This window comes from Carcharhinus amblyrhynchos, chromosome 12, assembly GCF_965287045.1.
Source record: "Carcharhinus amblyrhynchos chromosome 12, sCarAmb.v2.hapA, whole genome shotgun sequence".
Taxonomy (NCBI): domain Eukaryota; kingdom Metazoa; phylum Chordata; class Chondrichthyes; order Carcharhiniformes; family Carcharhinidae; genus Carcharhinus; species Carcharhinus amblyrhynchos.
Window position 1 is genome coordinate 78335148 of NC_137335.1, and position 12808 is coordinate 78347955.

Below are 12808 nucleotides of genomic sequence, written 5' to 3' on the forward strand. Positions count from 1 at the left end.
ATTTACACTGGTACAAAATGTAGATATGCTGATGCACTGAACAAAGGGAGCCTGAATTGACATAGTACCTTTCACACTATTAGCATGTCACAGAATGAGCTGGATTTTCCTGCTAGCTTTTGACCCTGACATTTAAGGTTTATTTATTAGTGTCACTCGTAGACTCACATTAACACCACAGTGAAGTTACTGTGAAAATCCCCTAGTCGCCACACTCTGGCGCCTATTCAGGTACACCGAAGGAGAATTTAACATGGCCAATGCACCTAACCAGCATGTCTTTCAGACTGTGGGAGGGAACCGGAACACCTGGAGGAAACTCACGCAGACACAGGGAGAATGTGCAGACTCTCCAGAGACCCGAGCCAGGAATCGAACCTGGGTTCCTGACACTGTGAGGCAGCAATGCTAACCACAGCGCCATGGATCCAGGGTGGCACAGTGAAGCAGCAGTGCTAACCACTGTGCCACTCTTTGACATCAGGACCAAATGCCAATCCTGAGCCTGCTGCTGTCAATAGTGTGCCCATTGCTGCAATCTTCAGTAATGCAGCAGCCAACTTGCACATAGGAAGCATCTACAAAAAGCAAACTAATAAAAATAATACAATTTCTTTGATGGTGTTGATTAAGGCACAGCCATTGGACAGGATTCCAGACCCTCTCCTCGTCATCAAAAACATGCTGTAGGATTATTCCATCCACCTGACAGGGCAGGCAGAGTCTTGGTTGACTTTGTAATCTGATAGACAGTACTTCTGGCACTGCAGTTCTTCCTTAGCACTGTACTGGAGTGTCAGGCTTAATGTTTGTGCATAGATCCTGGAGTGGGATTCTCCATCCCTATTTTCAGCGAGTGGGAAAGCTGGTGTGGGTGGAGAGTCCAACAGGACTCCCTGAAGGGCTTTTACACCACGGGATTTCCTATTGCCATTGACCCCAACAATGACATAATGGAGTCGTTACCATGGAAGTTGGAAACCTTATTACCATACATTTAAAATACCATTTGCTGTTTCACCCTGCCCTCCCACATCAGGATTTCCTGTTATACCAGTGGGACAGCACGCTGGCTCTGCCCCTTAAGACTGTTCCCGGCAATGCCAAGGGGCAATATCAAGAGGGGCGGGGGATTCTGTTGGGGAGATCTGGAGGGAGGTGGTTTCCATGTCCGTGAGGGTAGGGGGAGGGGGCGGGAGTCCCCTGCCCATGAAGTGTTTTTTTTTAGATTCTAAGATTGGGGAAGCTTCAAAAAGGGAACACCTGGGGATTGTGGAGGGGTGGTGGTGGTGGCTGTAGTGGAGGTCACAAAATCTCACCCTATGTCTCTCCACAGATGCTATCAGATCTGCTGAGTGCTTATTAGAAAATTTTTTTTTTAACTAAGTTGAGAGATGTGAAAAAAGGAGTAAGCTTTTGGATAGGGAGGAAAAGATGAAACAACCCTACAGCATGCTACCAAAACTACGAGTAAAAAATGTCTGAAATGTATTCCTCTCCATTCTGCCCACTAGTTAGCAGTGAAATTGTAAAATCAAAAAGGTACTTGTATTTGAAGACTACAGCAGAAATACATGCCAACATACGATTTAAAGCAGGTGTAGGCCACTCAGCTCCTCGAGACTGCTCTGCCATTCAATAAGACCTTGGCTGATCTGCTTTTAACTTCAACTCCACATTCCTGCCTACCAATATCTTTTCACCCCCTCAATCAAGAATCTATCTAGCACTGCCTTTAAAATATTAAAATAATCTGCTTCCATAACCCTCAGAGAAAACAATTCTCCTCTTCTGTGGTATAAACGAGTGCCTGTACATCTTTAAGGGGAAAGCAAATCTTAAACGCAAATTGTGCACTGAACATCAGTCAAAACAAAACCGAAAGAAACTGCTGTCATGTTTGAAATGTTGAAGTGTGACTTGCTTCTCCGAATGCCATAAAAGTAAACATGCTCTTCGCCAAATAGCTTCAGGTAATTATGCTCTACAAAATAAATATTCTTGTTGGGGGAAGCGGAGAAGAATGCATGCCAGATTCATATCAGATCACATTCAGCTTCAATGGAACGTGGCAATTCAAGATAGTCAAGCGCTGATTAGAATAAGGGTGCAGAACTGAGATGCAGATAATTCCTCTGATAATTGATGAAATTATACCCACATGCTTGATAAATTAGCTTGTTTGTACTTCTAAATGACAAGCACCAGAAGGAATGAAGAAATAGGCAAGATGTCTCTTCATAAGAGAGATATAATTATGAATCATTAAATTCTTTATTGTAAAAAGAGAACCACTCACACTCTCTCTCTTGGTTTGTTTCCTATATTTCCCAACTCCTTTCCCATGCTTTGTCCCCTCCACCACATTAATTGGTCCGGAAACCCGCTATTTGGAAATCAGCTGCTGTGTTGACCTATAGAAACCAGAGGCAAGAGTACGCCATTCAGCCCTTTGAGCCTACTCCACCATTCATTTTGATCATGGCTGATCATCAAATTCAACATCCTGATTCCCCCAAAGAACAAAGAACAACACAGCACAGGAAACAGGCTCTTCGGCCCAATGAGCCCACGCCGCCATTTTAACATTGTGAGTTCCCTCTTCCACCCGTGACCTTTGTCTACGCTTATGGCACTCCACATTGGAAACCCCCATTCCCCCATATCCCTTGATCCCTTTAGCCCCACGAGGAATATCAAATTTCTCTTGAAATCAGACAACATTTTGGCCTCAACTATTTTCTGTGGTAGTGAATTCCACATTTCCTCTGGGTGAAGAAATTTCTCCTCACCTCAGTTCTAAAAGGTTTAGCTCTTATCCTCAAACTACAACCCCTAGTTCTGGACACCCCAATAACAGTGGACTGCACTTGCTGAAAAACGTTTTCAAGACACCCAAAACAATGTAATAATGCTCTCTATAAGTGAAAGTTCTTTCATAGAATCTCTACAGTGCATAGGGGGGGAGGGGGGTGGATTTCAGCCCATCAAGTCTGCACCAACCCAATTTTTTATCGTACCCAGGTCCTATCCCCACAACCCCACATGTTTACCCTGTTAATTCCCCCTAACCTACACATCCTGGCATACTAAGGGGCAACCTGGCATGGTCAATCCACCTAATCCGCACACCTTTGACTGTGGGAAGATACCCACACAGACATGGGGAGAATATCTGTGGAGTTTGCACAGTCACCCAAGGCCGGAATCGAACCTAGGTTCCTGGTGCTATGAAGCAGTACCACTAACCACTGTACCACCATTCCACCCTTCATTTATTACTTTATACCAATGTGTACGCACGTTCCCTGTTCAGGTTACAAATCTGTGGTGTGAAATAAATGCTAGATAGGTGTAGTTAGCAAAAAAAAATCAACTGAGAGAATGCAGATATTTGGGTGTTACTGTATGTTGTTCCTGAGAATTCTTGTAATTTATTGCACTCTTCCAAGTTTGACATTTGAAAAAGGCATTTAAAACAGAATCAACTGCAAGTATACAGACATGCAAAGTTTTACAATGAGGTGTTGTCGACAGTGCGATCAACTGACACTTGTTCAGCTGACACAAAGCAGGGGGTTTTACGGCCTTGCTTGACTTGAGACCAGAAAACCCGCCTGAGGTCAATGGACATTTCCATTATCCATCCCTCGCCAACTCCAATTCCGTGGTGGACGGGGCAGTAGAATTCCGGCAACTGTGTGGATTCCAACAGGACCACTCAAATCCTGACCTCATTACTGCCTTGGTCCAAATGTGGACAAAAGCGCTGAACTCAAGAGGTGAGATGAGAGTGAGGGCCTTTGACATCAAGGCAGCCTTTGGCTGATGGTGGCACCAAGGAGCCCTAACAAATGATCTCCCTCCCTCAAGGTCAGAAGTGGGAATGATTGCACAATATTCAGCACCATTTACAACTGCTGCAATACTGAAGCAGTCCATGTCCTTGCTGCATACAGACATTCAGGTTGGGCTGATAAGTGACAAATTACATTTGAGCCACACAAGTACCAGATAATGACCATCTCCAACAAGGGACAATTCAACCATCTCTACTTGACATTACCATCATTAAGTCCCCTACTATCAACATCTTGCGGGGTGCGGGGGAGGCATTAACCTGAAATTGAACTGGATCAGCCATTTAAATACTGTGGCTATAAGAGCAGGTCGGCTGGGAATTCTGTGACAACTTACTCACCCCTGACATTCCCTCAAGCGTATCTACTGTTAACAAGCCACAAAAGTAGGAGTGTAACAGAATACTCTCCACTCACCTGCTTGATGAAGCTCTAACAATATTGTTAAGGGGGGACTCAGAAGGGTTTTGTAACAGTCAGAGCAAAATATAGGAGTTTGGCTTAATGGTGGAATTAATAGGATCTGGCAGTAATGTAGGAGGCCACCTTAGCCAACCCCTTTCTCTCAACGTTGCCAGGGCAAAAAAAAGCATAATGCTTTGTATTTTGTCCCATCATAACATGCCCACCAATTTTCTGATGGACACTAAAAGGCCGCCAAGTCTTGGCATAATAAGGACCCACCCAAAATGATCTAATGCCACTTAGTAGGTTTTCCTCTCTCAGCTCTAAAGCCCTGAGTTTCAGCAGCAGTAAGGTTAAGTATGATAGAAAAGATATAATCAGAAGGTGTTAATGGAATTAAGTATTACATTTAAAGAAAGTGCATATTACACATACATAAAAGACACAAACAGGTAATATTACCTTCCTCAGTCAAATACTTTGTAAGCTCCTCTTGGGTAAGATATCCTTTTTTAGTTTGATCTAACACCTGGAAATGAAACAATTCATGATTTAAATCAGAAATGCTTTAATAAAGACAGCCATGCTTTAACTGCAGAACACGTTACAAGTTTCAGGTCTTCCTTTAGAGATTTTCTCAAATCAGAATTCCCAAAACAGGGAATTATACAATTTCAAAACTGAGCAATGGCTTTAGGACAAGGAACTTCAAATCCAACAATACCTCAAATGCTCGCAAAATGACATCTTCTGGCTGGGGTCTGTATCTGTGAAACAAAATATGAAAAATCATGCTAAGAAAGAAAGAGCTTGAATTTCATTGCAGTGTTAATGTTAGACTTACTTGTAATAAATAAACATTACATTACAATTTATAGAGCACCTTTCACAACCTCAAGACATCGCAAATGTCTTGCAGCTAGTGAATTACTTTTTGAAGTCACTGTTATAATGGTGAACCATTTCAATTCAGGATATTAGCTCAAGACACTATGAAAGCTTTAAGGTGCCCTGGCAGTAATGCAGCACACTGTGTTTTGGTGTTAATTGCTTTTATGAATGAAGTAGGAGACGGAATTGTGCCTAAAGTTCCAAACAGATGATACTGAATCGAGGCAATGGCCGATGATAAATATCAATGCGCACGAATTCAAAAGGATTTTGAGAAGTCCGATTAGAGGGCAGAGGAATGGGCAGATCCAATTCAGTATGGGAATTGTAAGGAATTGAGACATGGCAGAGACAGGACTGACATTTGGCTATGTGCTAAGTGGGAATGCACTTCAAGTATCGAAGGAGAAGATCGTAGACCAGGGTTTTACAGCATGCACCCCCTCGCCCTGTCGCCGTGCCCCCCCTCCACCACCCCACTCCCCCGGCGAAATATCCCGCCAAAGCAGATGGTAATTCAAATGGGCCATCTCATCTTTCAGGGGAGGAAACACGCCATGGTGGGGCCATAAAATCCTGGCCATGGTATTTGAGACGGCAGATCACTAAATGATGTCAGACTTTTAAAATAAAACACAGGGTTGACTAGGAAGGGGAATAGGCCAATAGAGATCAGTTTAAAATGACACATGCAGAGATCTCTAGCTCTGACGAAGAATTATCCAAACTTGAAACGCTGGCTCTATTCTCTCTCCACAGATGCTGTCAGAGCTGTTGAGATTTTCCAGCATTCTTTGTTTTTGTTTGAGGTTTTACAGCATATGGGTTTTTAGAAATAAACTTGAACTTCACAAAAGGAGCAGTATGTAATGTGAGGCATTCAACAGGGGCTGAGATTTTCCACTCCCTGTGGCAAGTGTTCTGGCAATGGTGGCAGCCTGCCACTAGCTGTCAGTAGGATCTTCTTGTCCCGCCAAGGCAATGGCGTATTCCATGACTCACTGACTACACTGCTGTCACATATTTATACCATCTCTTAGAGCAAGAATTACAGCATGCGGCAGTGACTGTCACTAAATGTATGATTCCAATTCCTTCCAAACCGCTTCTGATCACATTAGCAACATCAATGTTTCCTAGCAGATTATTGTTGCATTGTTAATAAGAAATTTCTCCTCATCTTAGTCTTAAAAGATTTACCTCATATTCTTAGACTGTGACACCTGGTTCTGGACTCCCCTGCCATTGGGAACATTCTTCTTGCATCTATCCTGCCTGGTCTTGTTAGAATTTTATAGGTTTCTATGAAATCCTCCTCATTCTTCTGAACTCCAGTCAATATAATCCTAATGGACACAATCTCTCCTCATACATCAGTCCCGCCATCCGGAAAATTGTTACATACTGTTGTAAAACACATTGATCTAACTGGACATCAACATGCCCTCTTGATCCAGCATGGAGGGATGATTTCAAGGAATAGGCATGGTAATGAGATGCAAATGTATTAAAATTACATTCCTGAAATGCTGCACTGGAAAATGCAACCCACCATTGATGGCTGGAGTGGATGACACTTGATCGCTTTACCAAGACGCCAAACTTATTTTTTATGATCTAACAATAAGTTGCGCTCCCACCCACCATGATGTCCACCATGGGTGGGGCTAGAAAGTACCCCACTCCCGCTGCAGGTGTCGAATCTCCAGACATGAGTCGTGATCACTGGCCCGATGAGTTATCAGTTTTGATAGCTTACATGGATGATTGTCTGATTTTGCCCTTTTTAGACTTTTCAATCTTGGGCAGCAGACCTAAAAAAGGAAGTTTAGAATTTTACAATAATGATGGTTTGCCTAAAACTCACTCTGCAGTCAAGAATGTCATGATTAGTGGAGTTATATGGCTTGGTTGAAGGCAATTCTTTCAAAAATGCAATAAAATAGTCTTTTAAGAATCTGGATCTGTTTTAAATTAGTGGGGAAAGTGCAAGAGGAAAAGATACATTTTCTTTTGTTTAATTTTCCAGTTTTTCAAAAAGGAAAGTGTGCCTTGAAATTAGTTCTGCAAATCTCTTACATCACACAGACATATGCCTGCAGGTGTACTAGAATTGTCTGACAATACCTTTTTTTTATATAGTAGAAAATGTAGCCCAAAGGTAATAAAACAAATTACACTGACTGCAATTTTTAACACTATCAATGGCTACCCTTCGGATGTAAGAGCTGTCCATTCTGTGCACTAAAACCCTCAATCTTTTTTGAATTACAATATCCTATCAGTCATCCTATCTTATGATCCTCAGCACCATCAATTTTCAAATGGGTTTTTTCTCATCCCTTGTTCCTCATATGTTCCGAGTGCATTTGACGACTGGACAGAAATGGTCGGCACGAGTTTGTTGGAGAGTGAAAACCTAATCCTCAAACCATTGCTGAAAATGTCATTAAAATTAGGTCATGATAAATACTGCACCAAATACTAAATAGAAGTGAAAACATAATCTACACGCCAATATCGTGACATTAGCCACTTTGAACATTTTAACTACATCCTGAGCTTCAGTGTTGTGGTTTAAAATGAAATCTGAATCCCCAGAGTAAATTACAGCCCCATTAATCTCTGTCAATCCATCCATAATTGGATAGGACCAGAACTTCCGAGGAGTGGCAATCACAATCGCCACTCTGCTCCTTTCTACTTACTTATTTGGGAGCAGCACATTTCTCACTTGACCTTCTGACTGGAACTGCGTTGAAATGTGCAGTGGACCAGCTCCTGGGATTTTCTGTTCAGGACAGTAGTGTCAGGAAAAGTAAAACCACACTCCTTTTTTTAAAAAATACTAGCTGCCATAAAACAATTAAATTTAAAGGGCCCAACCAGTTTACGAAGCAAGGGAAAAAGTAAGTGTGTAAGGTAAATTGGTCAGACGAGTGAGACACAACGGTCATTCAAGAATTTAATAGGTAATAGGGGGATGCCAAGGTAGTTGGAGGAAGGCGGGGGGGGGGGGGGGGGGGGGGGGGGGGTAAGAAGGAGGGAAGGGTAGTTGGATTTTCCACTGCGTGGATGGGTGGGGGACAATGGTGTGATTACCCAAGAGTTAGAAGTGGTTTTAAGCTCTCTAACCTTTCCTGGGTAACTGTTCTGGTAATCAGACTCATTAAAAGTTGGTGCCTCCATCCATGAAGGATGGATTTTCCACCTTATGCCAATCAATGCTCCTTAGAACATAATATGACAAGGGGACTGCTGCAATCAGCAGGGATGTGTTTCCTGGTGAGCCTCTGCAATCCTAAAAATTCAGGCCGTAGTTTTTTAAAATTCATCTTGATTAATCACATGACCACATTATACCACAACTTTCCCAATACCTCATGGCCTGTAATGAACTACTGATGTAAGAAAATGGGTGAATGGCTGAAACATAACCAAGGATTCAGATAACACCCATAAACCACTCAGGCCACAAATCACCCATAACAGTGGATATTATTTCATCTGAAGCCACATCCCCCTCCCAGCCACACACCCAACATTATTAATTTCTCCCAATTCACCCATAATTGGATATAGAGTGTAGGTGAACTGATAACTCTTAAAGGGGAACAGTGCAATACAATGCCTTTGTGTAGTTAATTTTACATGGAATCTTCTTTTCATTCTAATCTTTTTCACTTCACACAACAGACCAAGTACAAGAACATGTATTGCAGGCTAGACAATTCAATATAATTCGCCAAGTAGTGGAAGGGGATATGAACAAAAGAGTAAAAATGGTGCAGATAATGTAACTGCATTGTACAAGGAAAGACAGCGAACTTGAATTTCTGGAATCATAGACTGATAAGGAAATACAGTGAGTTTTAGATCATATTTAGATCACAATGTGGTTTGATTCAATTGCCATTTTTTATTTGATGTGAAATAACTAATTTAATATGTAGAACCATATAATCAACACAGACCCGAGAAACACCAACCTAAATAGGGAAGGTATTTAGGTACTTAATTATTCCTTTTTTCTTTTATTTACTAACTAGATAGGAAATAATTAACTAGTATTTAATTTGTCAATTTAGTCTGGAAACCTTTTGCTCAAGTGCTAAACCCCAATATTTTGAAGAGAGATTGGTTATGCAGTGTGAATCTCAGTTAAATCCAATAAGCAGATGATTACAAGCGGAGTAATTGTTAACGTCTTAGGTATACAAAGCCTGCATGAATACAGTACAAAGATGTTTCAGTTTGCAGGGATAAGGTTCATTTGGAGAAACTGCTGCTCCATCATTGGTAGATAAAGCAATGCTATAAAAACCTGAAATTACAACAGTCTCAACAGCTTCTCTTGGTGTTATCACTTTCTGGGTGCTATACTGCATGCTGATGTCAAGTAATTTAGAAATAAGTGAAAGCTGTATCTTTTATGTGGTTCATTCAGTTCATTTACTCTAAAAGAGTACAACCTACATGATGTCTCCACCTCCAGATATGCTCTCAAGTATAAATAAGCGAGACTGCATCATAAGCTGATGAAAATGTCCAAATCTGTGATATATTACATTATCCTGTTACACTAGAATGTGAAGCAGTTCCCATCCAATGGCACCATCTTGATGACTGCCTCTCCAACTTCCAGCTGGAGCCCTGTCTGTTGACAAAATGAAATGGGTTGACTAGTACACAGAGGTTAGGTGCCCCCAGAAGAGAAATTTCATAAAAAGATAGAGCTTCAAATCTGAGACTATAGAAACATAAAAAGAGCCAAACTTATCAAGGCTCCTTTCTCACCACCTTCCAAACCAGCAAACTTCTACCACCTAGAAGGACAAGGATAGCAGATACATGAGAACACCACAATCTGCAAGGTCCCCCCCAAACTCATGCCACATGCCATCCTGATTTGGAACTATATCATTGATCCTGCACTGTTGCTGGATCAAAATCCTGGAATACCCATCCTAACAGCATTGCAGATGTACCTGCAACACTTGGGCATTCAAGAAATAGTTCACTACCACCCTGTTCAAGGGCAACTGGAGATGGGCATTAAATGGTGGCCTAGCCAGTGATGCCCACAACCTATGAACAAAGAATTTTTAAAAATCCCACTGTAATTGGGTCATACAGGAATATCATTGTTTCAATTGTAACATGGCCATAGAACAGTAGAAACAAAACAAAATTATTAATAACTTACAACAAAATTAAATCACTGGTTGAACTCCATTTTGTTCCAGTAAAAAATACTATAATGAGTCCTGAATTTAGAAGTCTGTGTGGGGTAAGTTTCTGGGATGCTGATGAATATTTCGGGCACATGGTGGCACTATTCATCACAATGTCTGCCACTTCACTATTCAATTTTCTGATAGATTAATATACAATTTCCAACAAGTTACAAAGAAAACCTCGTTAAAAAAGTTGTTTTTTTAGTTATAATTGTCCTATTCCCCTTTGGTTTTGGGCCAAATGAGTAACCCAGAACTTTTGCATTGGTTACTAGACCTGTGACATTGTGGATTAAAATTTAAGAATCTAAAAGGGAGGGGGAAATATGGTGGGGCCACTGAGTACAAACTAACATTTGGAGAGTGCAAATAACATCTATAAGGAGCATGCTCCTCTTTGTTATATTAAGTCAGTATGTGGTTTCCAGGCATAACAAAGAGGAAATGGGGCAGAGACCCGCTGAATTAGGTCCTCATACTGCTAAAGCTGCCCCAGGATTTCCAGAGAATGGTTCCAGAGGATGCTGGTGAAATCTGCACCTAGAGTAAGTACAGACATAGCAGAACATTGCAAAAAGAGGTATAGGGAAGCTGTCCCGAAGGTCTCCACAGGCACCTTCAACTAAAATATATCCGCAATCTGTGAGATTTTTCATCCAGGATTTCAATGCCAGAAACAACGCAGATGAGGTAGAATGGGCAATTCTCAACCCTGAATCCTCACTTTCATAAACTATAAAAGTCCACGTTACACAGACAGTTGAAACCTTTGAATCTTATCCAAGCAAATATGGAAATTAAAGGAATGATAGGTAGTGGTTGGTACAGCGATCTATCACATCTATTTACATAAAATATGGCAACATGTTCAGCTGTTAGCAAGCATTCTGGAGCAGACAGGAACTTTTTTAATCAGTCATTTTTTTATATTATTAATTAGTTGTATGGCACTTCGATAAATCAGCCTTGAAATCAGCAGTGAAAGAACAAAATAATTTATCTGGAACTCACTTCCTTTCTAATAACACTCTAGTCATCATAGGAAGGAATTTATCCAATTGTATATACCCTGTGGGTTCTTCTTCCTCCACCTTTAAATAGAAATTGCAAAACAGAATTACAAATAAAACCAACTCAAGGTACACCAAGATCTAATTTTCGTCAGTCAGCCTCTGGAAACTAGTGAGTTACAATTACAATACAGCTTTCAGTGACAATATTGAAATTTGTGTTATAAATCAAAGCTGAAAAGATTGAGTGAGGACATAATTCTTTTCAAAATAACCCACAGTATTTCAGCCAAATGTCAAATAATCCAAATTGTTAAAACATAATATTCTTCAGTAAATGCCATTTTAATTGATACTAAATAAGCAAAATATATGACAGCTTATCACCAAAGCCCAAAAAGCACTGTTCCTTAGTTCGTAGCATCTTCTCTTGCTGGATTAAATTTTAATGCTTAGCCTCTGTAAGAATTATTTCATATTTATAGCACAAGCCAGATAAGATTGTCCATTTTGTTTTCTAAATCAACAATCCCATACACAGGTTAAGCAACCACGTGAAGAACTTTTCTTGCCATTATGTACATGATTGCATGTTTGCTTTTCACACAAAAATGTCTGGTTTGCATTCTTTAAATTCATTAACCAGGCAATTTCACCCCATTAGCAAATGGTGCGTATATGATGTACATATTTCTGAATCAGTACAGTAAATACTCACAGGTATAAAATGGGTACTATGTTACATTGCACATTATTTTAGTGACAAATTTACAACGTGCAACAGATGTCTCATTCACATATCCCTATTGCTAATCAAGTCAATTGTAAACATTCTCTGTTTCAAAGAGTTTAACAGATTTAAGTAATTTTCACAAAAGCCCAAATTGGACAGTGAAAATTTCTTAGAGTAATACATCAGGAGGAACATTTTATGTGCAAGGCTTCCCGATTTATAACAAAAAACATTACAATAGATTTCCCTCCCATCTATAAAGGCATGTAGTTGGGTCATTAAAAGACATTCATAAAATTTGCACAGGGACTTTGGAACAAATTGCGAGTTAAAAATATCACAATCAAAATGTAGCCTTTCTCACTCTTGAAGGCTATTCCCATAGAAATTATCTTAATGTACCCGTAACTAACATCACTGTTTCTTGATGGAGAGACGTAATGTGATTGAGTCCCATGAGTTGATGGGAAAGATCAAAGCTCATGTTGGATCTAAGTGGGTAGAATGCTAAGTTTACATATGTGCCTTGGATTGATCTGATTTGGAAAAGTGATCCCAGGGGCATGAGGACACCCAAAGTATCTGGACAGTATCTGCTCAGTATTAGAAAGTATAAACTCCAACTCAAATTTTGAAAAAACTCCAATACATTATTCTGGTTTACCCAGTGGG

The 12808-nt window shown here is 40.5% G+C and overlaps 1 protein-coding gene across 2 annotated transcripts in view; it reads right to left on the reverse strand.

The window, feature by feature from the left end:
• drc8 (dynein regulatory complex subunit 8) overlaps positions 1 to 12808 on the reverse strand; it is a 35768-nt gene that overhangs the window by 616 nt on the left and 22344 nt on the right. For both annotated transcript variants that reach the window (XM_080199847.1, XM_080199848.1), the window contains 3 exons: positions 11405 to 11484; positions 4990 to 5032; positions 4728 to 4794 (listed from right to left, as the gene is read on the reverse strand). In XM_080199847.1, the coding sequence (XP_080055973.1) occupies positions 4728 to 4794; positions 4990 to 5032; positions 11405 to 11484 (190 nt within the window). The remainder of the gene's footprint in view (positions 1 to 4727; positions 4795 to 4989; positions 5033 to 11404; positions 11485 to 12808) is intronic.